The sequence below is a fragment of the Canariomyces notabilis genome (genome assembly GCF_033297395.1).
Source record: "Canariomyces notabilis strain CBS 508.74 unplaced genomic scaffold N656scaffold_9, whole genome shotgun sequence".
NCBI classification, from domain to species: Eukaryota; Fungi; Ascomycota; class Sordariomycetes; order Sordariales; family Chaetomiaceae; genus Canariomyces; species Canariomyces notabilis.
In genome coordinates this window covers 807,130-833,269 of record NW_027041831.1, presented here as the reverse complement: position 1 = coordinate 833,269, position 26,140 = coordinate 807,130, and the positions used below count along the sequence as shown (strand labels likewise).

At 55.3% G+C, this 26,140-nt stretch overlaps 10 protein-coding genes across 10 annotated transcripts; 3 read left to right on the top strand and 7 right to left on the bottom strand.

Moving 5' to 3' along the window:
- Positions 1-977: 977 nt before the first annotated feature.
- N656DRAFT_778798 (NAD(P)-binding protein) lies at positions 978-2,173 on the top strand. The gene is made up of 2 exons (XM_064815072.1): positions 978-1,558; positions 1,703-2,173. Exons 1-2 carry the CDS (start codon positions 1,199-1,201, stop codon positions 2,051-2,053), a joined length of 711 nt encoding a protein of 236 aa, XP_064670830.1. The 5' UTR covers positions 978-1,198; the 3' UTR covers positions 2,054-2,173.
- Positions 2,174-3,266: 1,093 nt separating this feature from the next.
- N656DRAFT_708222 (DUF423-domain-containing protein) lies at positions 3,267-3,801 on the top strand (the record flags this gene model as incomplete). Its single annotated transcript, XM_064811489.1, has 2 exons — positions 3,267-3,506; positions 3,571-3,801. The coding sequence occupies 2 exons, from the start codon at positions 3,267-3,269 to the stop codon at positions 3,799-3,801; spliced, it is 471 nt and encodes a 156-aa protein (XP_064670829.1).
- Positions 3,802-4,503: 702 nt separating this feature from the next.
- On the bottom strand, positions 4,504-5,379 carry N656DRAFT_789279 (zincin; the record flags this gene model as incomplete). The annotated part of the gene is made up of 2 exons (XM_064816774.1): positions 4,504-4,862; positions 4,974-5,379. The coding sequence occupies 2 exons, from the start codon at positions 5,377-5,379 to the stop codon at positions 4,504-4,506; spliced, it is 765 nt and encodes a 254-aa protein (XP_064670828.1).
- A 2,395-nt stretch (positions 5,380-7,774) lies between these two features.
- Positions 7,775-8,327, bottom strand: N656DRAFT_651387 (uncharacterized protein). Its single transcript, XM_064810451.1, has 2 exons — positions 7,907-8,327; positions 7,775-7,809 (listed from the first exon to the last, which is right to left on the bottom strand). Exon 1 carries the CDS (start codon positions 8,173-8,175, stop codon positions 7,924-7,926), a length of 252 nt encoding a protein of 83 aa, XP_064670827.1. The 5' UTR covers positions 8,176-8,327; the 3' UTR covers positions 7,775-7,809; positions 7,907-7,923.
- N656DRAFT_651374 (uncharacterized protein) lies at positions 8,293-8,944 on the bottom strand. The gene is made up of 3 exons (XM_064810450.1): positions 8,873-8,944; positions 8,368-8,764; positions 8,293-8,297 (listed from the first exon to the last, which is right to left on the bottom strand). Exon 2 carries the CDS (start codon positions 8,736-8,738, stop codon positions 8,481-8,483), a length of 258 nt encoding a protein of 85 aa, XP_064670826.1. The 5' UTR covers positions 8,739-8,764; positions 8,873-8,944; the 3' UTR covers positions 8,293-8,297; positions 8,368-8,480.
- A 939-nt stretch (positions 8,945-9,883) lies between these two features.
- N656DRAFT_708191 (uncharacterized protein) lies at positions 9,884-12,031 on the top strand (the record flags this gene model as incomplete). Its single annotated transcript, XM_064811487.1, has 3 exons — positions 9,884-10,025; positions 10,162-10,280; positions 10,376-12,031. The coding sequence occupies 3 exons, from the start codon at positions 9,884-9,886 to the stop codon at positions 12,029-12,031; spliced, it is 1,917 nt and encodes a 638-aa protein (XP_064670825.1).
- A 1,144-nt stretch (positions 12,032-13,175) lies between these two features.
- Positions 13,176-14,437, bottom strand: N656DRAFT_778788 (acyl carrier protein). Its single transcript, XM_064815071.1, has 5 exons — positions 14,129-14,437; positions 13,944-13,961; positions 13,778-13,858; positions 13,616-13,664; positions 13,176-13,540 (listed from the first exon to the last, which is right to left on the bottom strand). The coding sequence occupies exons 1-5, from the start codon at positions 14,357-14,359 to the stop codon at positions 13,494-13,496; spliced, it is 426 nt and encodes a 141-aa protein (XP_064670824.1). The 5' UTR covers positions 14,360-14,437; the 3' UTR covers positions 13,176-13,493.
- Positions 14,438-14,613: 176 nt separating this feature from the next.
- N656DRAFT_778787 (NADH-ubiquinone oxidoreductase 23 kDa subunit) lies at positions 14,614-15,792 on the bottom strand. Its single transcript, XM_064815070.1, has 4 exons — positions 15,435-15,792; positions 15,345-15,372; positions 14,920-15,211; positions 14,614-14,858 (listed from the first exon to the last, which is right to left on the bottom strand). The coding sequence occupies exons 1-4, from the start codon at positions 15,710-15,712 to the stop codon at positions 14,782-14,784; spliced, it is 675 nt and encodes a 224-aa protein (XP_064670823.1). The 5' UTR covers positions 15,713-15,792; the 3' UTR covers positions 14,614-14,781.
- Positions 15,793-16,148: 356 nt separating this feature from the next.
- On the bottom strand, positions 16,149-18,422 carry N656DRAFT_778784 (uncharacterized protein). The gene is made up of 2 exons (XM_064815069.1): positions 18,144-18,422; positions 16,149-18,086 (listed from the first exon to the last, which is right to left on the bottom strand). Exons 1-2 carry the CDS (start codon positions 18,277-18,279, stop codon positions 16,258-16,260), a joined length of 1,965 nt encoding a protein of 654 aa, XP_064670822.1. The 5' UTR covers positions 18,280-18,422; the 3' UTR covers positions 16,149-16,257.
- A 712-nt stretch (positions 18,423-19,134) lies between these two features.
- On the bottom strand, positions 19,135-25,991 carry N656DRAFT_836683 (polyketide synthase; the record flags this gene model as incomplete). The annotated part of the gene is made up of 8 exons (XM_064818791.1): positions 19,135-19,953; positions 20,008-20,325; positions 20,382-22,094; positions 22,125-22,503; positions 22,537-22,558; positions 22,598-22,759; positions 22,796-25,624; positions 25,688-25,991. The coding sequence occupies 8 exons, from the start codon at positions 25,989-25,991 to the stop codon at positions 19,135-19,137; spliced, it is 6,546 nt and encodes a 2,181-aa protein (XP_064670821.1).
- Between the last annotated feature and the right edge of the window lie 149 nt (positions 25,992-26,140).

Genomic DNA, 26,140 nt, shown 5'->3' with positions numbered 1-26,140 from the left:
CAACCAGGCGCTTCAAATTGATCAAGAACCACCTGCATTAGAGGCGAAATGAGCATGTATGGGGCCTTTGCTGGCTTGCTGGTTCAATGATATGTATCGACCTTCAAAAAAGGGGTAAACATGATTTACTATGTACCCATCCCGGTCATAGTTATATGTTCCACAGCTGATGCTTGGTGCTCTCATTCCGATGGTACTACTGGGACAACTATAGAACAGAACATACACCGGTCTGGATGCCTCGGATGGAATTGACGGATGCTGAGGGATACAAGTTAGTTTGCCAAGAATTCCCATCGCACTGCTTACCTGGGGATTACCATCCTCGATCCTCGACTGCAGGTAAACCCGCTTCCCATATCTCCGTGTCTGAGTAGCGCGCAGTGCATGTGTAAGGCAGGGGTCTCTGTGGGGGCCAAACTTCCTAGATGGATCATTCGGAGGCGGATCTATTTCCCAAACATGTGTCCAAAGGCGGCTTGAAATCATCATTTAGCTCGCTGGACAAACTAGTCGATGGCTGCCAGTTGTAATCGTGGTCCAACCATTGGGCTGCCGGGGTGATCGGTACTGCCAGCTGATACTATGCCACCGGAGAGTGATTAACGTATTGTCACCCGGTCACCGTCGGAGGCAACAAGAAGAATCTGAACTTACGACACTACCAGGCTTGTTTGTAGTGCGGGAAAGTCAAGTTCGGGTTGTTGGCTATACTTGCAGTTCCTCAACTATGGCCACTGCCCTTGTTTGAGGAGCTCAGGGGCAGCGACAAACACACCAGTACACACATTTACAGGTTGGCGAAGCACAGACTTTACTACTCGAAAAGCAGGGATCGGTTTCACCGTATCTTAGTAATAAAGTAGCCGTCTCATAGCTTACTATTGGTGGTTTTGGGCCCATTTGGGGCGGTGTTTTTCCAACGACAGCAGTCACCTGCCCAATGTAGCCGGTCCAATCTTGAAGTAAGCGCAACAGGATTATTGCGTGCAGCAGCTACCTGGGAACAAGATGATTAATCAGACTTCCCCTCAATCCTTCAATGTCTGGTCTCAGCACAAAAGCCAGATCCGGATAGAAACTCACAGTCAACCCGCTGTCACATTCAGGCCGAACCAGTGCCTGCATTCCTATAAGCTTCATGTTCTCTGAACTCCCCCCCTTGACTGCTCTGAACATACCTCCCTTGACCTCAACCATGGCCTCCGCGAACAAGACTCTCCTAGTCATTGGCGCAGGACCGGGCATCGGCCGCGCAGTGGCTACAATGTTCGCGTCCAAGCGCCACGACAACATCGTGCTTGTCGCGCGGCGCGCCGAACAGCTGAAGGCAGAGCAGTCTGCCGTCGAAGCGGCTCTTAGCAGCAGCGGCAAAGCTGGAAAGGTAAAGATCAGGACGTACGCCGTCGACATTACGCACACGGCAGCCTTGCTCAGGGCTCTTGATGACGCCGATGCCGCCTTTGGCAAACCCGAGTGCGTCTTCTTCAACGCGGCGCGGGTGTTGCCCTCAACCCTGATGGAGCATGACGTCGAGGAGATTGAGTACGACCTGAAGGTATGTGCGATCCCCCAATCTCTTCACTTTTACCATTCCCTGCTTCATGCTTCCTGCTTCAAATCCCATGCGCCGTTTGCCTGCCAGACAAAGTACAACCCAACCCAATCACCCACTAACCCGGTAACCCCTTTTACTCTCTAGATTACCGTCTCAGCCCTATACATCGTAGCGCAGCGGTACATGCCGCATCTGCTCGAGCTTGCCACCAGCTACCCCAACAAGCCTGGGCTGATCGTGACTAGCTCGGCGCTGCCGTTCGAGCCCATCCCGGAGCTCTTCGCGTTGTCGCTGACCAAGGCTGCGCAATTCAACCTCATGCGGAGCATGCATATGACATACGCTCCGCGCGGCGTCCATGTTGGGGTCATTAACGTCGGTGGCATGGTCAGCGAGGACCACGAGCGGTTCAACCCGGCTAATATTGCGGATAAGACGTGGGAGTGGTATGCTGATGCCCAGCCGGAGGTAAACAGATTCGAGCTTGTTATTTAAATTTGAAAATGTCCGGTCTGGGGGATTGGTAGATCGGTTAGCCTTGTTTACCTGGCTCAGTAAGGTAGTTACCATATATATCTACTTACGGTCTAACCTGCATATAACGATTGGCCCGGGTTCGAGGATTCCAATTGTAGATCCCAGGTTATCGCTATGCCCAGGTTACCCACTTTTTACCCAATATAGAAGGTCAGGGGCTCTCATTCGGTCTCTAAAGCTCTAGATACAGCCAAATCGCTTGATTTTACTACTTTCCTAGCATTGCAGACTGCTTGAAATACTAATCTAGGCTATACTAAGGAGCCTATACCTTGGCCCAACATTGTTACTCGCCCATCTTCCATTGTATATACCAAAGATACAATAACTCGTCAAGGTCAGGATCTTCCTATTGCTCCTCCCATGTGACGAATCTCGGTCCTCTACTACTGAAAGGGACTCCTCAGACTGAAGGTTGACTTGAACGGGGTAAGGTTCGGTAGAGCCAAAGGGTCTACAACAAGTGCACAAGCAAGTGTTCACACAGTAGTAAAGACAACTGCTTGCATTGCTTACTGGAGAACCTCTGGCAGGTCCTCCAAGGGAATAGCTAGCTATCTAATATACTAATGATTGTCTTTGAGGATCACTCCTTGCTCCTAGTGATCTCTGTGCTGGCTCACCTGGCTCACTTCATGATCCCAGTGATCCTTATGTTGGCTCACTCTCCTTCCCTAGTGATCCATTCTGATTGGTTAGTTGAGTGATTGGCTGCCGCGGCTCCCCGCGCTGCGGCTGTGACCATGCCTGGCCGCCAGTAAGGTCTGTTCGTGACAGGACCGAATATGTACCAAGGGGCTTTTAGAAGATATAAGAAGACGTGGATGACAACGTCTGTGAAGCCGCAAGGTAGCTTGCTACAACCCTCGTATGTGTTCACATATTTGAGATAATCCTCAGATGCCTTTACACCTGAGTATGGATGTGAAGACCCCCTGAGCCCCCCTCCCCCCAACCCCCATCCAGCCCCAACCCCCATTCAGGGTTAGGGTTGGCGCTCCACGACTTTGAGCCCCACAATAATGGCCAAACAGGCTAGAATGCTTCCAAAAACATCTCACGTTCACGATTTGTCTTCCATCAATCCATCATCAACCTCAAAAGCAGTCCAATCGTCCCATACACAGCGCAATGCAAACCAGTTTTGAGTAAATCGCCGATTGCAAGCTCAATGCCCGCGGACGAATCATCGCCTCTTCTCCCGTCAACTACAGAGAGTCGAACCAGTGACGAAACGCAAATTTCACAACTTGAACCTCAAGAAACGATGAGCAGCTCAATCCTGTGGAAAATCGGCGCCATCTCCGGCGCGACCGCTGTCGGGCTCGGCGCCTTTGGAGCCCACGGACTGAAGAAGAGCATCGCCGACCCTCAGAAACTTGCCAACTGGTCCACCGCAGCACAGTATCAGGTGCTTACCTCTTCTCCCAACATCCCCAGGTGAAACAACAGCTGACGTCCCTCTCGTAATGTAGCTTGTTCATTCAGCAGCCCTTCTGATCGCAAGCAACAACCCTGTCGCCGGCACCCTCTTCACTGCAGGCATGACGCTGTTTAGTGGCAGCCTTTATGCCCTGACGCTGGACACCGAGAGGTTCCGCTGGATGGGGCCTGTAACACCGCTCGGTGGACTGTGTCTTATTGCTGGCTGGCTGGCGTTGGCTTTTGGCAAGCGGGGGGCGGGGGTGAGGTGGCCTCGGTCTTGATCTTGATCACGGTTGGGTTGAGAAGCCCGTTTTGCCTTGTGGTGCTAGGCATTGGCGGTCCAAGTCTCTGGGCGGGCAAGATGCGGTCTGCGGCGAGTCTGGGTCGTAAGTTGAAGGTATTCCAATCTGGAGGGCTGTCTCGACTCAGGGAAGCCTGTATTCATGGGCAGGCCGGTGTACTAGTAGTGTACAACCAACATTCGCTCTCCTCTGAGAACAGAAATCCCCTTTCATCATTGATAACTAACGTAGGACCAAGCGGAGTTCGGTCTCAAATCAACAACAATCTGGAGCGGCGCCCATGAACAGGGAGTGAGCCAACAAAGCGGATGAAATTTTGACTGCCAACTCCCCAAACCGGTACACCTTACGGTACCGGGTGATACGCCCGACGCTTTTCAGCACTTTGACCGTGGAATTGGAATCGCCCTCACAATAAGCATATACTCCCATTTCAATACCTCGGTTTAGGTTGGCATGGTTCAAAGTCAAGAAGTCACAAGCGGGCAATGTCCAGCGAGAAACGAAGCAAGAGTCGGTCGGGAGGCCGTCACAGAAGATCAGGTATTTTTGAGCTACTTCTTCTCTTCTCTGAGAACAGCATTCAGAACTAACTGACGTCAGGGCGGTCATTATCATTAGGTACCCAGGTAATCCAGCAGACCCTCGTCCATTCACAAACCCACCCCCCCTTAGTCAGAGCTACTCGCTATGTCCGCCCGAACAACCCTCACCAGGCGCCGCAATGTCATACGCATAGACATCAATGGCAAAGTACTGCAGCGTGTCGCTGTCGATGGCCGACTTTGCCGGGTCCGTTTTCGCCAGCTCCAGGACTTGCTCATAGTCCTCGGCGAAATGGTCGACAACACCCTCGCTGATTTGAGGCACATGGAAGATCCGGTGGAGCAGATCCGTTGCCCAGAACGTGTTCAGCGGGGACTCGGCGACGTTGTACCCCAGGCCGCAGACGGAATTGAGCCAGCGCCGTCTGACGAAGGACAGGTCGCAGATGACTGTCTCTTGCGTCGCGTTGGAGCCGCGCCAGTGGCCCGCCCAGCCTAGAGTTGGGACGGTTAGTCATTGGGATCTTTGACGCCACTCGAGCGGGGCGCTGCAAGCTGAGGCTTTTTTGGTCCTAACTGGCTACCTGGGACTTGATGGGCACTCACCATTCTGTGTTTTGCAATTCTGGTCCGGATCATCGCAGCGGAAGGTCATGTTCCCCCTGTCAGCGCTGATAACCCGAGTGTACCATCCGAGCGGGACGGCGGTTGTTCCGTTGCCAAAGTATTTCTGGACGAACGGAGAGGACTGGCCGAAGCGGAGGATGTGGTCGCGGGCATGCTTGGCAAGCTCGACCGTCTCGGTCAGCGCACGCGTGAGCTGGCGCTGGAGCGTGACGTTGCACGAGGAATGGATGGGGTACTGCGTAATGGCGCCCTCCCTGAAGTCGTAAGGCGTCGCTGTTGCTGTGGCACTCGCCGAAGTGGACGAAGCAGCTTGGCGCTGTTCGACGGGAGAGGCCCAAGAAGCGCCGGCCGCGGCAAGGACGAGAGGAAGAAGGTGGAGACGCATGGCTGGATATGAGAAGGGATGGGTATTAAATTATGCAGAGTGACTCGGATAGATTATATCGCGGCTGTCGGTAGTTGTCTCAAGTCCCGGTGACTCTACTCCTGCATGCTACCCTCCCTCATGGTTGCGACGACAGCTGCTACTTATAACCAATTAGTTGGACCTGTTCGAGAGCACAACCGGGAACTGCCTTTTCGCCTTCATCTCTTGGCACACAGAGGTGCGAACCTTGCTGTCTTCGCCAAGCATCTCTTCGGTGTGCGATGTACCTTGACGGCCAGGCTAGGTCTGCGCGAACTCACGGCGGGCTGGTAGCCAAGAACTGTGTGCCCTGATAGTCCTGCCGTATGGAGAAGTTCAGGCTTGCGCGCCAATCCGATTCCCTGCCGTCATTCACATTCCTGTACGCGGTGACACATCAGATATCATCGTGGAGAAAACTCCGCACATGACAATTGCGTGATGCGGTGCGAGGCTTGCAGAGGCTGGGAGAGCGTGTGGGGGTACAGACTGGTTCGAGAGAGACTTGGAAAGAAAAATGTTGGCGAGACCGAAAAAAAGACAAAAAGCAGAAAGAAGGCGAGGGAAATAGAGCAAGACTCGGAAGAAATGAAGGACGAATGAAGAGAAACTACCTAGTAAAGAGAAAGAAAAAGAGGAACCAAGGAGAATAAAATAGAGGAACGGGAAGTAAAGAACTGGAAAATAAAAATGAAAACAAACAAAACAATGGGGGTTGGTTGGGAGACGAGATCTGCCATTACTCTATCCAAGCTCGATGGAGGCTGGGAGAAGCCCGCATGCAAACACAATCTCAGCCTCAACTCTCAAGCAGTCATGCTAGTAGCAGTATATTGAACAGTCTTTACTTTATACAATTCGTAATATCTCCTTGGCTCCCAAGCCACCAACTACTTTACTTGAGAGAGCTCCAAAGACCATGCTCCAGCCGCCAAACGACCCAACCCCCAGAGCATATCCACACCCAGCCCGATAGATATACCTATAGAGAGCCCTTTCGCTACAGAGCCAGCCACCAGACGTATCCACATACGTCACTACAACCAGAAAAGTCCGTTCTGATAGAAACAGGAACCCCGATTGCATGTGCTTGTTGCAACCGAGGCATGGCCATTAGCATTATATTCTCAACACGTTCAAATTGTGAACGACGACTAGTGGGCCAAAACCCTCCACCCGCAAGGTTTGGGATTCCGGTCGAGGAGGCATTCATGTTAATGGTGGGTTTGAGATCGAAGCATATGGGGAGGCCATGTAACTTAGGTACTTACATAGTATGACCGCGATGTATGGCACCTGGTAGCTGATTCAGGGGCTGTTTCGTGTGACTCCAAAGAGACACTTTTTGGGAGTCTGTTATTGAGGGACGTTCTCAGTCAGTTCATGCCATCCAGGAAGGCATGGCAAGTATAACTCCTTTCGTTACATATGATAACATCTTCTCAAGCGTATCGCGTACATAAGGGGACGAGAGGCGGCTCTACTAGTAGTAGGTAACATTTACTGGTTGGCACCAGGCCTTGACAAGTAGGTACCTACGTATCTTGGAGTCGCTCTCAAGCGAAGTGGGGGTGATGTCAACATCCCACCGGTATCGTGTAATGACTTAAACAAGTCACACGTAGCTTCATATGGAGATATGGAGACAGCGTTTTGATATCAGGTCTGCCCTTCTTACAGGTGAGCGCACATACCACGGTCTCAAAGGCATAAGATATGGAACACCAGTATTGTTAGAGCATGACCGCCTTCTTTGTAGCTAGTCCACACGGAAACTAATCTTGCGTATGGCAGCGTCATAACCGATCCAAAGAGGCTGAATTGGCTCTGGACTTCATTGGGATGCGGATCTCTCAACAACTGTTTACTTGGGTTATCATGTTGCTCACCTTCAGTAGCAAGAAGCAATTATTATACGCTAATGGCACGATCTCTACTGTTAACCACGGACATGGAATCTCGGTGCCGAGGACACGGTGATACATATACCATGGCAGAAGGCAAGGCTACATGTATTACGCGGGATGATCCCTCTCCGGTACTTAATACGAGGTATGTGGCTGTGCCTTGTGTAAGCCAAGGATGGTGATGGCTTTTGGATTTCAGAAATATTGCGGTTATGTCCGGCTGGCCAAGAGTCGCGGTTCACGAGGCTGCCATCCAGATGCGTGCATGATAGAGAGGGTGGCCTGGCTTGACCGATGATTTGCGGACGCGCGGCCGGGTAACTACAACTTGAACCTTCAAGTTTTCTCACACCTAGAGTTAAGCACCTACGTGTAGTGTACTGTTGGCCTGTGTGGCTTGATATTAAGGTGCTAGAGGTCTGAGGCGGATAAAGATGAATACCTAGGTGCCTAGGTAGGTATACGGTATCGAAGAAGCATGGAATTCTTTTGATCGGTTTGTCTAAAATTCGAACAGTATGTGTAAGAAATAGATTTGACCCAGGGCATTCACATACTAGTAGGAAAGTAGGGCTTTGTGAGTCGTTGATGATCCTTACCCCTAGTTTACCCCAGCTTATCCCAGCCTTTCGGTTCTGGTCGACCCCTTACGCGTAGTACTCCTTTTGTCAGATGACAGTAGGCTTAAAAGTATCATATATCTTGATTTCGAAAGAACGTCGCGTATATGTGCCCTCTGGCAAAGATAATAGATGATGTATGTACCGCACTGAGCCCCTGAGATGGAGTATGACAGTACGTGAACAAGTTGATGGAGGCAAATTCGGCAATTGAAACAGGATAATCGACTCCGGTTCATGCCTCTCATTGAGGTTACATTTGGCTTCTACCAATTCAAATTCACATCAAGCTCCTTATTTCGATGGCATTGGTGTTTTATCCAGGCAATTCTTTCCTTCTTCCATTTCTCATCTACATTCTCTTCATTGTCTACACGGACTGTGTCTACACATTCAGAGAGAAAGGGACGATGAACATGAAACACATAAGTGTGACATACCTCGAATCGCCAGTAGGTATAACGAGCAAAAGAGCCGTGTGAACAACGGTGCCGGTAGTCCACTGGTCTCAAGTAATGAATCTGCAGGAAACGGCCAAGCAAGATGGGAGGGCTTATGATTCTATATAGGTGCCTGCTCCATTCCCCATTGCGTGACGGCCAGTTTGGTAAAGCGCGGGCTGTTGGGTGGTTCGTGATATACTATAATGAGTCTGAATGAGATGTGCTCGTCTCCATGATGACTCGCTACCATGAGGTGTGTAGTATGTTACGGGGTTACCTATTATATTCCTCTTACGTGGGGTGAAGTGGTGTGTGGTGTCACGCGCACCCCTCACATCCGTGGCACGAGGATTGCGCGCTGACGACATCGACCGTTGCCCGACACCACCAATGTCTGAGTTGCTGGTCAGCGATGAGCCATGGTACAATACCAATAGAGTTAAGAGTGTGGGTGTATATGTCGATCCCAAGGCGTCCAAAATTCAACTATATGAACACCTGCCTCGTCAATGGGGTTAAGGCAGCCCCGAGTAAACCACTTTCCAATCTCTTGGATGGCCAAGAACTCCCGGGGTTGGATGACTTCCCTCCCTGGTGGCTGCACACCCTCCAACATGTCCTTACCCGTTCGCAGGGATTTCATGAATCAAGAAGAGACATTGCAAATATCACATGGGATTCTCAGATAGAAACACTGTTCCATCAGACCCAAAGAGACAAAGTTATCTTACAACTTTGATGTGTCCTGTGAGCGTGCTCCCACTCCCTCACATAACCCTGCCCCGCCTAGCAGTCACTGCAATGCGTAACTTACACACGTATTCGGAATACAGCTGTATTGTAATGTGACAGCAATATAAACATTACAATATTCGCGGATCCATCATACAGTTTGGCCGAAAGCTGCATCCGCCTTTGGAATTCGGAGCGATGATGCTGATACGGTAGGCAACCAATATAGGTACTCGTAATGGAAGAGCCCGATCTTGTTTTGAACCGGTCTCGTGGTTCCAGGAATGGCGGAGCAGTTGCAACACTGACAAGCCGCTTGCCGATATGGGTGGAGCCCCTCACCTTGTGCCGTTTTTAGCCCGTAACAATACCTTACCTTAGCAGTCGATTTCAAGTCAGCAGCCGATCGGCTCCCCACATTCATACATCCCGGTATCTGACAAGATCCCCCCTCATTTCACCCTCATTCTCTTATCAGCCGCTTTCCTAATCGCCGCTCATTCCGGTGGATTGGAATACCTTCACTTTGCTGCCTTGTGCATCTTTCCGCCAGCCGCTCGATACCTTTTTCCTTCTTGCCGTCAAAGTTTGGCGGCGGCCTGGCCGTGGTGTTTCGCCCATTCCCGTCCAGGTTGCCCATCGAATCGCTGCTGTCACCTGTGGCCCGCTCGCTGCCCCTCGATCTGCAATTCTGCATTGTGCAAATCGGGCCACCCCTCCACCGTCCAAAACTTTTTGCCTTTCGCTTCCTGCAATCGCCCGCTCCCAATATCCGGCGACGATGGCTACCTCACATCCCAGTGAGCATCGTCACTTGCGAAGTGGCAGCCTAAACATCCAACCTCACAGTGGCCGCGGTGGTGCAATGATTAACGCACTGCCTGGCGCCCATCATCGATTTGACGGGCCTAGGAGCCCGCCTAGTACGTTCGTCCTTTTACATTCTGTCGTCTGCCCCCCCGCTCGCCAGACCAGCATGCTCATCCTTCTTCATTGCGACATCGCGGTTCGCGCATATCATGGTTCATAACTAACAGGATTACTTGCCCGTCGAAACAGACACATCGCATGTGCCCTGCAAATTCTTCCGTCAGGGCGCGTGTCAAGCAGGCAACGCCTGCCCCTTCAGTCACGACCTCTCTGCGGCCTCGGAGAATGTGTGCAAGTATTTCGCAAAAGTGCGTTGCCCCCTTCGAGTAACACTACACGGATACCTACCAAGAGAATGACCAAGATTCGTCTCATATGGCACTGACATTACTGCATCACGCAGGGCAACTGCAAGTTCGGTCCGAAGTGCGCAAACATCCACGTGCTGCCCGACGGGCGCCGCATCAACTACGGAAAGAATGGTGTGACTATTGGAGCTCCACTCGGAGTTGCCCTCGGCGCTCGCGTCAACCCCACGACATATCATCAGCCGTCGAACAGCGCGTTGACGAACTCGTTCCTACGCGCCGATGCATACCCGGCACCTGCCCCTTACCCTTTGCAAGATGACCGATACATTCACCAGCTGGGCCGCCAACCGAGCATGGAGAACGGCCTGCCCACGATAGACACGACTTGCAGCTCAAACCCCACCTCAGTCTACGGGTCGCCTCGGGACGACGACGCCAACCGTCTCGGGCTTGGTCTTTCTCCCGTCAAGGGACTCTCAGTTCTGGACGCCCCGCTCCCTGCTTCCTTCGACAGCAACGGCATCTCGCTTGCCGCCCGGTACGGGCCTTGGCCATCGTCCATGCCATCCAAGTTTGGCCTCGAATCGCCGTCGCCGTCGCTGAACGCAGCACGAGACGGGCGTACCTCAGAGACACTCAAGCTCTTGCACACATCTGCCTTTGGCAGCAGCGAACACTTGTCGTCGTCGGCCATTGGCACAAGCGAGACGAATGGATTCGGGAGCAGCCCACCTGTGGGCGGGGCCTCCGGGCTCAGCTCAGGCCTGGGAAGCGACGAGTATTTCGGGAAACGCGCCATGCACAGCAGCTCGCTCCGGTACACGAAGCCGCGCCTCATAAGCAGCAGCGCGCCTAAGATCGACCGCGATTGGGAGACTGAGTTCTTGTTCGAGGAGGATTATGTGCCAGGCTCTCTGGCTAATGAGGTGCTTACACCGGCCGAGAAAGCGAGGAGAGGATCAACGACAAACACTTTGCGGCCAATGGACAGCCTGGAGCCGGGGGTTGAGTCGGCTCCCATTGGGTCCGCAAAGTTTGGAAGCCCAAGCATGTCCGCAAGCCCGAGTCGATGGGGCCCGCTCTGGCAGCGGCAGCAGAAGGATGAAGACGCGTTTCTTGACGCCCCCGGCTCAGGTCGGCAAATAAAACACGCCTCGGCTTTCGGCCATGTGGGGAGCCCGTTAAGGAACTCCAGCCTGGCGACTGCGATTTCCGCTGAGCTAAACGGCGATTCAAACAGCAACCCCACGGGCAGACAAGCAGCTAGCGGCAGCGAGTCCCTCTCCGTTCTCGCCCAGCAGCTCCGGGAGACAAGGCTAGGGGATGGGGCGCCGCGTTCGAGCCCTGCACGGAACGGTAGCGCCACCGCCAACGGACAGAGCTCAGCAGCAGGAGGAGCAGCGGGCGTGATCGGGAAAGAACGGGAGAAAGAGGCGCAGCGTGGATTGGAACGGCACATCAGCAGCGCGTCGATCAGTTCGAGCGTAACGGGACGGTTCACCACCCCGATCGACGAAGAGGACCCGTCGTTTGTGTTTAGCATGGAGGAAGAGGACGATGCCGCGCAGACGCGCGCAAGGAAGCGGGTATCCGGCGGTGCGGGGGGCCATCCGCTTAGCACTGCGTGGACCTATGCCAATGCTGCTACCGGCAGTAGGGAGAATAATACCTCGGGCACAACGAACGGCGGCAGCGGCACCAAACCACGAGCAGCAGGGAGCAGCGCGGTCGAGTCGACTGGGAGATGAATGATCGGAATCTTTGGTATACCCCGCGGCAGATAGTCAAACTACCTACCTAATGGGAAGACGGCCACCTCAAACGGAGCATGTTAATCTTCCCCGTCTTGCATTCTCTCTTCAGCAGGAGTCATCCCGTCCCATTCCCCAACGGGTTTTGAATTTGGCGCTCATAAACAGGAGTTTTAGTTTTAGTCTCTTGGATCTGGCCGGAAACTGAACAGCATGTCTATCTACACCCTTGGGCTTGGGGGGCTACCAGGATGAGGTACTTTCATGTATAAATGGCAGGTGGCATGCAGGTAGGGGTGTGGTGTGTGTGTGTGGACCGGGCTACGACACTGCACCACCCCTCGGCGCCGGCTGACACCTAGAAATCGATTTGGTCATGGCATGTTAAACACCTGGTCGGTACTAAAAACAAGGCAAACTGGGTCGGGTCAATTCGGTGATATTTGGTTGGAGGCTTAGGGGTGCCATGCGACAGGGGCGGGTGAGATGATGCGGTGCGGTGCTGTGAATGTGGACGGGAGGGCAAGGACAACCCCCCTTGACTTGGCCAGCCACGGGAATGCTATGGTCTGGTTGCTCTGCGCTTCGTGTTTGGATCTGGTTCTTAGGTTGTGTACCTAAGCACATGGATGATTCCCTTTTGAACTACTGGTTTGTACATATTGGTTGTCAGCTTGGAATCGGAATGACAGTTTTTGACTTTTTGTGGCGTTCTGCGGTATGTTTTTGGCACCGATGAAGGCCTTCACCTTGTGTTGCCTCCATGACATTACACGGCAAGGCGGCATCTACTTGACGGCCTCAGCCTGATATCGTTGCGTTGTGGAATCCGGGCCTTTTTGGGTGTCCGCTTAGCTTGCTGCTGCCTTTATCTTTGGAATGAGTGCTCGCCATCAGTCTCACTCTACCCGTCCACGATGAGAAGCACCCTCCCCATGGGCTTCAAGATGCCAATGTGCCGAGCTCCAGCGCTTGCATACCATGGCTGATGCCTACAAAGTACACCTCTCACCGGACTGGGACGGTTTAATTCAAGGCGCTCGCATGGGAGATGTGGCGAAGCGTGCAAGGGGCACGAACAGCGCATCCCTCTGGCTCGACTGATCTTCACTTGCTTCTCAGGATCCAAGGCGAGATTCGGCTGAGGTTGTAAATGTTAGCTGTCATGTTCACAATCACAATTCCGCAACTGAAGCGAGCAGCGTTTCGTTTCAAGACAGCAGTGTGACTGGGGGCTTCCCATCCTCATCTTTGGTTGCTGCTAATATATTCACACATACACAGCACAGCCATCCATCCGCCCATGCAAACGCCCAATATTGAGGTAGATTACGGACACCTCCCCTGAGCTCGTCCCACCGTCTAAGAAACACCAGGGAGGGGCGGCGTGGTATGCTGCTGCGTCTTGATTCTGGTCATGATATGGTACAGGGTTGAACAGAGATAAATGGCTGGCACTCTAGTTCGCGTCGGGCTGGCTAAGGATATACTCGACCGCCTTGTCAACTGTTGGCAGGTATCAAGTTAGTGTGTATGATTCAGAGGGTTGATCGGATGGGATGGGATGGGGTAATCGCGTACCGCTATGGATTGTGTCGGCGTCCTTGTCGGGGATCTCGATGCTAAACTCCTGGATTGACAGATCTGTCAGTGATGATCTTTGAACTCGGGACGCCTTGTGGTTGGTTTGGCTGCCTCCGTCAAGTCCGACGGTCCCCAGTATTGGAGTAGGAGGGAAATTACCTCCTCAATGGCCATTACAACCTCGACAGTATCCAGGCTGTCGAGGCCCAGATCGTTCGCAAAGTGCGCCGTCTCTGTGATCTATCGTCGGAGCGTCCACGTTAGAACCGAATTCAGAACTAAGAACCCCATATGGTTATTGAAGGTATGAATGTCGAATACTCACGTTGGCAGGATCGTTGACCTGGAAACAACCAAGTTAGTGTTTATTCATGACTGCGAAGGAACTAGGAAGCAGCGAAGCAACTGGGTAAGGTAGCCACAGATCCATTCCATGACATGGAACAGACACCCAAAATTCCCCCAGATAAAGACGCGCTGCTGCAAGAGTAACCTCCAGATTCAACCCACCTTGTCAAAACCCGAAAGCAGCAGCTTAATGCGTTCATACACCTCACCCCTCTCGAGGCTGCCGCCCGAGGCATAGCACCGCACCGCTTGCCATGCGACCGTCTTGGGAACAAACGAAGAAGGCTTGGAGACAGGGGCGATAGCTAATCTCCTTGCGGAAACCGACGGGATGGGTCGGATGGCTGTCCGCGTCGCGGCGGCGAAAGATCGGATAACGGCGGTGCGGAACATGATGATGTGGTGTCGATTTGAAAGTTTGGTGGGGATAGGGTGTTGTGGTTGGGTAATTGGGTCGGTTCGGCGGGTGCGATGGGAGTAGTGGGAGTGATGGTCGACACGCCCGGTTGAGGTGGAAGTCACGGAAAGATGAGGATGACGATAAATTTCTCTGCCAGACATTGGCACTGAACGCCAGACGTTGGCGCTAGCTGCCAGACATTGGCGGTAGAGCTCGGGCCTCCGAGCTACAGATGCAGTCACGTGATCCGCGTTCGTGGTTCCATGATGCCATCATTTGCCGGAAAGAGAGGTAGACGACAAATGAACCATGGAATTTTGGGTCCCGTGTGAAGATATCTACAGGCTTATCTACAGGATTGAGCAAACTTTGATAGTGTCCACCAGGAGCCAGACATCCCAGCATCGCCATGCCTCTACCTGTACGGCGCATCTGCCCTGATGGCAGCGGCCAGCTCAGGCTCCCACTTGTCACCATTCCAGAGGAGTTTCTCTGTCGGGGAGTCAGCACAAATGCCAAACATTGAAGAGGCAAAAGACAAATCGCTACGTACCCTTGTTGTAAAGCAACTCCTCGCGCGTCTCAGTGGCGTATTCAGCATTTGGCGACTCAACAATGGCATCAACAGGACATGACTCCTGGCAGAAGCCGCAGTAGATGCACTTGGTCATGTCGATATCGTAGCGGGTTGTCCGCCTGGACCCATCGGCACGCTCCTCAGCCTCGATGGTGATGGCCTGCGCGGGGCAGACGGCCTCGCAGAGCTTGCACGCGATGCATCGCTCCTCGCCCGACGGGTACCGCCGGAGAGCATGTTCTCCTCGGAATCGTGGGGAAATAGGACCCTGGCAGACAGAGTCAGCGCTGTTGGCATCTGGGAGGAAGCGTTTTGTGTGGGCGAGGGTTCTTGTCGGGCTTCCAACGACCCCAAGCGCGTGATGCCCCTCCCACGCCCAAGATTTAGGCAATTGTTCCTACCTTCTCAAAGGGATAATAAATCGTATACCTGGCCACAACCATCAGCAAAATCTTCCAGACAGAAACCAACCAAGACTCGCAAGTACTCACGGTGGCCTAAAGAACTGCTCCAGCAGGACGTACATGCCGCGCAGCATCTCAGTCATGAGGAAGTACTTTCCGGCCTTGTCCAGCGTGCTCTCCTTCTCCTGATCCCACTCAACGGGGGGCTTCAGCCGAAAGCGCTTGGGCGGCGGGCCGGCGGGTGTTGCGTAGCCTCTCCTTAGCACCTGTGCGGGAATTGTGCGAGCGAAAGCCGCTGACGTGCGCATATTGAGCGGGAGCGCGAGCTGCCGGGCGGCCACCGAGGCGGCCGAGCTGGTGAGCATTGTGAAGATTTTGTCGGTTCGGCGCGACGGGGTTATGGGAAAGAATCGGTCGGATACGAAGGTCGTTGCGTTGACGGCGGCAACTGGTGCGGAAAATGTCACGTCAAGCCGTGTGGAAGGAAGGGTATTGCGGCGAGCAGGTGTTCGGCAGGCCAATTGATTCGATTTGGCCTCGTTTAATTCGGCTTTGCGCGGCAGAAGTTGGGTGGCGGCAATGGAAGCCTGGGAGGCGATGTTGAGAGCTCCCAGAGCCGGACACTTTGATCCTGGAGCTGGCGACGGAGTCGCTTCGGCGATTACATTTCCCAAACATTGATTGGCCGCCTTGGAGAGTGGGCGGACTGCCCCATCACGTGATGCGCGCCAAGCATCTGCTCCTGCAATCTGCAATCGAACAGTCGCTCGTTCACGTCCAGATTCCGAAGACAACGCTTCGAAGAGATGATGCTGTCTGTCAACCTGCCACTCCCACTCTGAGTTTGCACTCACCGGGTCTACGTAGATAGGTATCTATCTATCTAGGCAACGCATCTAGTCATCGAAATTCAAAATGTTCGGCCCCATGTGACCCACCAAACACCAATATTGGCAGCTACGACCAGATCCAGCATCTTCAACCCCTCATCATGGATAATCAGCTTCCCAAGCTTCGCCCTCTTCCCATTATTCCCCCCGCCAGCATGTTCCCTCCCCAAACTCAGATCCATAGGCATATCCTCATCATACCCAACGCCATCATCCTCTTCCTCATCACTACTATGCGACTCGCGATGCAACAACCTCCCAAACTGCTCCGACAGGTGTCCCCTTCTCCTACCCTGCCCACCACCACCATCTGAATTACCCCCCGCCGCAGACGACCCGGACCCTGACCGCCGTCCAGGGATATTAAACCTCAATTCACTAACCGGCTTCGCCCCCACCATAGCCGCCGACAACTCGTCACCCCGTGACCGACCCATGGCCTGGGCATCGCGGAGATTATGTGCCAGATCGCGGGCATCTATTTTCGCGTTTGCCGGGCCAAGCACATGCCGGCACTTGAGACTCCGCCCGTTGGTGCTGGTCCGGAACTCGCACCGTCCGTCCCACGGGCTGAAGAAGACGTAGCCTTTGGGCTTGAGACCCGGGCCGGGTTGGGTGATTACTGTCGGCGAGCCGTCGGAATCGGTTGAGTTGATGGTTGAGGCGCTGCCTTGGCGGGTGTGGTGGGGCCTGGGTAGGGTTAGGTCTACCGGTGATATGCTTCCGGCTTTTTCGGGGGTGCTCGGGCGGTCGCGGATGTGGAATGCCTTTTTGAGGTTGGTCTTCCAGCTCTGCGCGTACGACATGACCACCTGTCGAGTGAAGCTGTCGTTGGCTAGATGGTGGTCGCGCAAGGGACTTGGGTGCGGCCGGAGGGAAGTTGCTCTTTCTCGACCCAGTTCTGTCCCGCTCTCGCGTGCTACCTGCTGTGTGAAGGAAAGTCCGGTTGTGGGTCGGTAGGCGTCAACGCTCGCCCTGCTTGGCATGTCACGGAATTTGGCATAGCCTGAAGTTTCGATATGGATATTGATCTTTCGAACATGAGGAATGCCCATGTTCTCTGGGTCGAGGCTCGGGTCGGCTCTGTCCGGCGTGGGCACGTTGGTTTCGAATGACGAGACTTTGCCAACGTTGCATTGACTTCCTGACGTGGGATCCCGTCGGATAATGGTGAGGGAGAAGGTTGAGGATGCTGTGCGACGAGCTGCTTTCAAGGGTGATGGCGTTCGGTCGGGATGCAGGTGGGATGTTGGTGGGGTGGCCGGCTGGACACTCCGTTGTGCGGCTTGGATTGGGGTTGCAGGGCGCTCTGGATACGGCTTAGGTTCTTGGTGATTATGAATGTCGACGGCACGGTTGACTGTAGATTCTGATGACAACTCCTTTCGCCGTATAGGGCCCGCTAACGGCAGAGAGGGTGGAGCTAGTGATGGCGTGTTCGCCTCTGATGGAACTCCTGAACGGCGTTTCCGAAACATGGGATTCTCCCGATAACCCTCGACTATGCCTTCTGCTTGCGGAGTAGTAGGACTAAGAGCAAACGTGTTGGGTCCGGGGGCAGGCGCCCCGGATTCCGTGGGCTTTTGTGTCGTTACCACTGACGGTGCGCGGTCTCCCGGCACCGGGTGATCCTGTTGCGGAACCTTGGAGGTTGCGGGTAACGGCTTCCTCGGGATCACGCTCCGTAGGCTTTCACTGCTGGATCGAGGTGAGGTTGCATCCTCAAAGCGGTGCGGCACGGCGAGGAGGCCATCCTCGGGTGAATCCAGGTGGACATAATAGAGGGAATTCGTAATGTCCTCCCCGGTCACATTCTTTTTGTGGGGCCTAAACGTGGAAAGTATTATATCTGCTCCCTGGTCAGCATTGTATGCATGGTTGTATCCGGGCCAGGTACAGTTCGCACCGTGGGTACCAGGCACTCTCGAGATGTAAAGCGTCAGGGACTCCTTGATCTCGGGACGGTATGGATACTGAGGAGGGTTGGCAGCGAGGTAGTTAATGTCCGACAGTGATCTTGCCTCTGCTTTCCTTGTCGCCATTTTGGTGTCGATGGCCTTTGCGGGCATTAGCCGGCATGTTGGTGTTTTGGAGAGTCGCTTTATGCACCGGCAGTGGTGGGTGCTGACGGGCCTGCCGGGGCGCAGTTTGGGGCAGTGACGTTGCCCCGGGACCCAAGGTGGAGTCTTAATGCCCGGCTGCTGGCACAATTTCTCGGACTCTGTAAGTTACCGCAAGGATATATGTAACGTTAATGTATTTTACATTACAGGACCGAGGCCGGTAATTCTTGTAATTATTCAAACGGCAACGGAGCATCTGCCATGTCAAACTTGGAATCTTCTCTCGTCATCCCCGAGTTTCGCTGCCCAACGATTGTACTGCGGCTGCCTCACGACACGCAGATGCCGGTTGTCGCATCTGAAGCAACTCTCCAGCCAGGTTACAATTTGCAAGATATTGCACGACATATAGGATTCGGTGTTCCATCGAAACCTCAGCGGTCCAATTAAAGCGGCGTGAGACAAAACGTCGTGAAAACAGCACACAACACCGACAAACGGTGAGCTGGCTGCTGCCTTCCCGCAATTGGTTCTCGAAGTTCAGATGACCTGGACAAACCCAAGGACAGGACTCCTTGATCTTGAGGTGCCGTACTGCCCTGACCTTATCCGTACAACACGCCGCGCTCACTTGACATGGTAGATGATGATCGGATTGCTACTTAGCTCGAATCTACCAGGTAGTTCCTAACGATCAACAATAAACAAGAACCTGCAATATTAAACAATTTTATCCTTGCGCGTGTTGGCAATCTGAGAGGAACCGAAACACAAACGCTACCCGCAGCGCCAAACAGTTGAGTCTGTCTAAACCATCCATGAGCCTCCTCACCGTCAAACCGTCCTTGTCTTTTGCACGATCAATGCGGCCAGATCGTTAATCGTCCCGCTCGACAACAGCTCCAAGATTTGTAAGTTAGCCCGCAGCTCTTTGGCTATCCAGTTGCGCAGCTCAATAGCCGTCAGCGAGTCCAGCCCGTACGATGTGATATTCCTAGCCACGTCCAAATTTTGGACCTCAATGGTCAGCACTTCGGAAAGCTTCTCCAAAACCCCCTGTGCCGCGATATTCGTCGCCTCCTCGTCCGACTTGGCCGCACGGAATGCATTGCCCAGCGACACAGATTGCTTCGGGGCCAGCCCTTCCCTCTCAGCCGCAGCAAGGCACTCGGCCTTGAGCTTGGCGAACCGCGCGTCACTGGCGTAGTACGGCCATTGTCCGTCGCTGCCGAGATGGAGTTTCAGTCCTGTCAGGCATTGACTCCCGCAAACACCCCGCACGGCGGCCGATAGCAGGGCCAGGAACTCTTCCTCGCTGAGTGTCTCCCCGCCAAAGTTGCGGATGATCTCGTCCTGCCGCTCCGCGTTCTCGGCCAGGTATCCTGCGCCCGTCACTGCGGTTAGGTCGAGGGATGTTCCTGGAAGACCGTTCTGCACGCGGTACTGCACGAAAGAGTCGAGGAAGGTGTTGGCTGCAGCATATGCGCCCTGTCCTCGGCTGCCTAGGATCCCTGCTGCTGAGGAGAGCACAACGAAGTAATCCAGCTTGGCGTAGTACGCGACCAGAGCTTTGTGGATGTTCCAGATGCCGTTCACCTTGGGGCGTGTTACCCGTTTGTAGTCCTCGTGGGTCATGCCCTCTAACAGGACGTCCTGGCAGACAGATGTGAGCGGTAGGTTCTCTCCCGGCAAGCGAGGATGACTTACTCGAAGTACCATTGCAGCGTGGATAACACCGCAGATTGGAGGCATAGTGGTCGCGCATTCGCCAACCACCCGCCATACCTGGCTCTCGATGCTGGCGTCGCACTTCATCACAACGATCTTGCCGTCTGGGCATTGAGCCGCTCGTTGGAGTTGCTCGACCATCTCGTCATCGGCGCCGCGCCGAGAAAGCAGCACAATGTTGCGCGCTCCATGGTCTATCATGTACTTGGCCATGGACCTGCCCAGTCCGCCGGTTCCACCGATGATCACATGGGTTCCGTCGCTGCGGAAGATTGTTTTTGAGACTCGGTGTAGGGCCTGGACCCAATTAGTGTCTGCCAGCATTCAGTTCACAACAGTTTATGGTAACTCACCTTCACTTGCTCGCGCGCCCCTGCAACCGCCACGACTGGCTGCACGGCACCCTCGGACACCATCCGCAGCCCTTTACCCAGCTCTGACACGGGAACCACAACCGGTTTCGCGGGCGGTAGGATAGCGCCAGTCTCGATGCCCTTCATCAAACTTCGCAAAGTCTCCTCCATCGCCTGCGGTCGCGCCGCAGCAATGCTAGCGATATTGAGCGACGTAAAAGTCGCATTGATACCCAACTCCGCCCGCGAGCTGCGATGGGAGCCAGACGTCCGGATCTCGACAAACCGCCCAAACTCGGCCAAACACTCCGACGCCTCGACCGTCCCTTGGACATTGCCGGACAGCGCCAGAACAACCTCCATCCCCTCGCCCTGAGTCGCGTCATCGACCTGCCGTCGGAGATACTTGGTGCGCACATCCAAGACGCGGTCGAGCGGCACCCCGCAGTCGGTAGCAGCCGTGACCTCTTTCTCATTCTTTGCCAAAGCAAAGACACTCGCGCCAAGGTAGCGTGCTATCTCGATAGCCGCAACCCCGGCAGGCGCGGAGAGTTGCACGAGGACGCGCTCGCCCGGTTGGACTTTGGCGATGTGCACTAGGGCGTAGTATGCGGCGGAGAACGCGGCCGGGATGGATGCCGCTTCCTCCATGCTGAGGCTGGCAGCAGCAGCCGGAGGAATTATGGCGGTGCTGGTGATTTTTGCCCGAGCGTGCGTTCCGAACGGGCCGTCGGCTAGTGCGCAGACCCTGTTTCCGACCGAGACGTCACACACCTTGCGCCCGATCCGCGTTACCGTGCCGCTGCAGCTGCGGAGGATGGGTATGTTTGCTTCGGTGGCGCCGTGGGTGTAGGTGACGTCGTCTGGTGTCAGGAGGCTGGCGGAGAGTTCGATCTCTACCTCGTCGTCTGCGAGTGGTGGTGCAGGCGGTGCGTCCTCGAAGTAAAGGCTGTCGTCTGAGGAGGATAGATTGGCATTAGCGTGAGCGGCAAGCCGGAGTTGCCTATCACGCTGGTGGAAGTCCTGGCGATACGGCGCTGCTGGCCCCAGGGAGCGGTGGACATCTAGGTTGAGTTCCTTGTCGACCACAATCCGCGGGACGACAAGCCCCCCACCGTCCTCGGCAAATTCCATCTCTCCCTCCCCATCGTCACTTTCCGAGAGCACCGACCGAGCAAACGCCTCGCAGATGAGCTCCGCCTGTTGGGAAGCGCCGAGCTTGGAGTCGGGATCCAGATCGAGAGTGGATGCGACGGCGTTTCGCTCGGAGCGTGCGGTGCGGGTCATGCCGAGCGCCATGCTTGCGTTGGGGGCGACGGTAAAGCGGGTCGCCCCCCGCGTCACCCACATCAGGCCTGGGGATAGGGTGAGCAGGCGCTTGACTTGCTCAAGTCCGGTTTCGGTGATCGAACAGAGGATAGGGCCGCTCAGTTCGGAGAGGACGACGAAGAAGTTGTTCCAGTCGTCTATCTTCTCCAGGGGGGTTATGTGTGGTTTGATGCCCGTGGACTGTTCGATCTTGCGGGCCACGGCGGCTACAAGCGGGTTTCGTGGCGCGTCTTGCCCCTGCGCGACGATCACGATGGACTCGCGGGATTTGAGACGTCCTGCCTTTTCAGCGCTGCTTGTGCTCTCCTCCTTCAGAGGCTCCCAGTCAAACTTGAAGCACAGTTCCCGGGGCGCCGCCGGTTCGGGGATGGTCGGCTTCCATGCCTTGAATTCCAACCCAGCAATGGAAATGACTGCCATTGCGGGATCCGTCACGCAGAAACTGTCCACGACAAAGGCGCCAGTCCGTGCATCACGGCTCGAGTGCGCTGAGAAATCCTCACTTGCTCGCTTGCTAAACCCCGGACGCACAATCAGGTGGCGGATACCCGTAGGCAGATAAGCACTGCCATCCCCCTTATTTCCCATTCCCATCCCCTCAAGCTTGAGACTGAGCAGCGGGATTTGCAGCATAGCGTCAATGAGGGACGGGTGCACTTTGTACGGTGTCTCGAACTCCATGGGCATGTCGGACGCGGTGTCGCGGGCGCGGTACCGGGCGGCTGTGTCGGTCTCGTTTGCGGTGGCTTCGAGCAGGGTTTGGAAGGACTTGGGGTAGGACATGCCTATCGATCTGAGGCTGTCGTAGACTGCGGTGTCGGGCCACTCGGATTTTCGGCCCCATGGTCCTGTGGAGCTGAGGGTGTCGGGGGTTCCTGGCACGTTACTTGTGTCGGAGGCGGCGGAGGAAGGGGGTTTGGAGATTGAGGAGGCTGAGTCGGACAGGGCGTCGATGCGGTCCTCGTTGATAGGCGGTTTGGCAGGATCTGTCTGCAAGCTGGCTCCCATGTCCGCTGGGGATGCCTGGTGTTGGGATTCAAGGAGGCAATCTGCTGTCACTGTACCGGTGCAGTGTTTCTGCCAACCACGACTGGCTTCGTACGAGGATATGCCAAACTCGTAGCATCTGTCCTCTCCGCCCTCCAATGGCCGAAAATGAAGAACTACTTCAAACTCAAGCCCCTCAGCCAGGAAGAGCTGGTCCACAACCTTGAAATTCCTGACCTCAAACTGATCCGCATCCAACCCCTCCAGACAAGCTCTCTGCGCCGCGGCTTCGATGACCATGGAGATGAATCCAGCCACAGGGAACACCATCCGACCATGAACCTGATACTCCTTCAGCCACGGCAGGTCATCCGTCCTGACCACATTCCGCCAGGTCGGTTCCAGCTCACTCGACCAATCCGCCAACGACCCGAGCAAATCTTGCCGCGTCGACGGCTTGAGCCGGTGCTGCCGACTGATGCGCGACTCGTACCAGTACTTTTGCCGCGACCAGGGGTATGTGTACAGCGAGGGCACCAGCGCGGGCTTTTCGGCTTCCTCCCGGTGGTGGTTGATCTCGAAGAACTGCAGCGGATAGCCGCGCACGAACAGCTGGCCGGCTGTTTCGAGACATGTGCGTGTCGCATCTTGGCCGCGGACGAGGGTGGGGAGGTACGAGATCTTGGATGCGACGACTGGGCCGAGGGTCTTGAGGATTTGGAGGATGGGGCCTTTGAGGGCTGCGTGCGGGCCGATTTCGATGAGGATGTCGGGACTGTGTTCGGTGCAGAGGTGTTGGGTGGCGGTGGAGAAGCGGACGGCTTGCGTCAGGTTGTCGACCCAGTACTCTGGGCCGAGGGAGGATAGGCTGACGCGCTGGCCGCGCAGTGACGAGAAGAACTGGACGTTGGAGGAGGCCATTTGAGCGGAGGCCTGGATGTGGCTGATTTTGGCGTGGTACCAGTCCGCGATTAGCTTCATGTGAGGGGAGTGGTAGGCCACGTCGACGAAGAGCTTGCGGTTGAAGACGCCTTTGTCTTGGAACATTGCCGCTACACGATCGATGGCTTCTTCGTCGCCGGAGAGGGTGGTTGAAGACGGCGAGTTTTCGCATGCCACCACAGCTTGGGCGGCACCTTGCTTGTTCAACGCGTCAAGTATCGGGCCTAATTCCTCTGCGCCTGCTCCCACCGCCATCATGGTGCCCCTGAGACCGGGGTGGTTCTTCTTGAGCTCGACGATAGCTTGGCCCCTGTAGTATGCCGCCTCCATAGCAGACTCAAATGTCAGCGCACCCGCTGCATACGCTGCGCCGATCTCGCCGCTGGAATGCCCGGTTACGGCCGACGGTTTGATCCCGAACGACATCAGCAAATCAGTCAGCGCCAACTGCACCGCGCTGCAGATAGGCTGACTGATGTGCGCCAAACCGACCTTGGACGAGGTCTTATCCCGCCGCAGCTCTTCAAGGATTGAAAAGTCTGCCCCGACAGCGCGCAGCGCCTTATCCGCGCGGGAAATAGCCTCGAAAAACACCGGATGGGTCCGCAGCAGTTCCCGGCCCATGGCGAACCACTGCGCGCCCTGGCCCGTGTACACAAAGGCAAGCCTAGGCGGTTCACTCGGTGCCCGAGCCGGCGCCACGTCGGGGCTGTTCAGCGATCTGGCTACATCACTGCACATGCCTGCCACCACCGCCACTCGCCATGGAAGATGCGACCGGCGCTGGCAGAGCGTGTATGCGAGGTTCCGCGGCATGGTGGTCTGGTACAACTCGGCGTGCTGCTCAAGCCAGATGCCGAGTTTCTTGACTGACTTGCGCAGGGCGGGCTCGTCGTTGGCGGAGAGAACAAACAGCCTCAAAGGGCTGTAGCTGCCGTCAGCGCCGAGTTCGAGGTCGCGCGACAGCGGCGCCGCGCTGAGCACACACATCGAGTTGGACCCGCTGAAGCCGAAATTGTTCACGCACGCGTACTTGCGCTTGCCGGGCCAGGGCGCCTGTCCCGTGGCCACGCGCATGTTCCATTTGTCGAGCGGGATGGCGTCGTTGACTTTTTCGAAATCGGCGTTGGGCAGGATGAAACCGTAGTACAGCATCAGCACGGTTTTGATGACGGATACAATCCCGCTCGCGCACTCGAGATGCCCGACGTTGGCTTTGCTTGAACCAATGTACAGCGGCTCTTGCGGGGTGAAGTGCTTGCCGACGGCTTTGTAAATGGCCGTTGCCTCGATCGGGTCACCTTTCTTGGTGCCTGTCCCGTGCGTCTCGAAAAAACCGACCTCCTCTGGCCTGATCCTGGCCTCGGCGAAGACATTCCGAAGCAACTGCTCCTGCTCCTCGGGGCTGGGGGCGACTATCCCCACGGTCCGCCCGTTGTGGGCAATCCCCGTGTGGGTGATGACGGAGAAGATGTGGTCATTATCCGCCTGCGCGCGGGCGAGTGGTTTCAGGATTAGACATCCCGCACCCTCGCCGCGAGCGTACCCGGACTTGGCGCGGTGGTCGAACGCGTAGGTCTTGCCTGCGTCGGAGAAGAGGCGGAGCTTGCCCATTGACACCCAGATGTCCGGGTGGGTGATAATGTGGGACGCGCCCACGATGGCTTGTTCGGATTCGCCCGAGCGGATGCTTTGGACTGCAAGGTGCACCGCGTGCATGCTAGACGAGCAGGCCGTGTCGACGGTCAGGGCGGGTCCCCGGAGGTTGAAGTAATAGGCCAGCCGGCCGGCGAGGAAGGCGCCTTGGTTGCCTGTCGCGTCGAAGGCCGGGATGTGGTCCAGGTCGCGCAGGTTGGAGACGCGGTGTTCGGTGTAGTTGCCCCCGACGAACACGCCGACTTTTTTTCCGGAGACGGAGTCTTTGGAGATGCCTGCGTTTTCGAGCGCTTCGTAGGCGCATTCTAGCAGCAGCCGTTGTGCGGGGTCTGGCATGATTCAGGCCCGGGGTTAGCGGGAGCGAGTCTGTTCATGTTGGACAGATGACTTACCCATCGACTCGGCTTCTTTCTTGGTGATGTCAAAGAACCCGGCGTCAAACATCGAAATATCGTCCTTGATGAAGTAGCCTCCCTGGGAATTGAAGCAGCCCTTCTTGTCGGGATTCGGATGATGGTATGCCTTGGCGTTGAACCGGTCCGGCGGCACCGGCGACCACCCGCTCCGCTTGCGGCAGAGCATCCGGTAGAACTCGCCCGGCGTGGAGACATCGCCGGGCAGCCGGCAGGACATGCCCACGATGGCGATGGGCATCGGGGGCTGTTGTTGGGGTTGTTGTTGTTGTTGATGCGCCATGGTGCACGGCTGTTAACACGTACAAAAGAGGGAATATGACGATCAACGACTGACTGGGCAAGAATGGACTTGCTGTGGTAAGGGAGATTGAGAGCAAGAGATCCTCCCTTATTATTATTCGGGTCAGTGGCTCCCTTAGCTGATGTCTC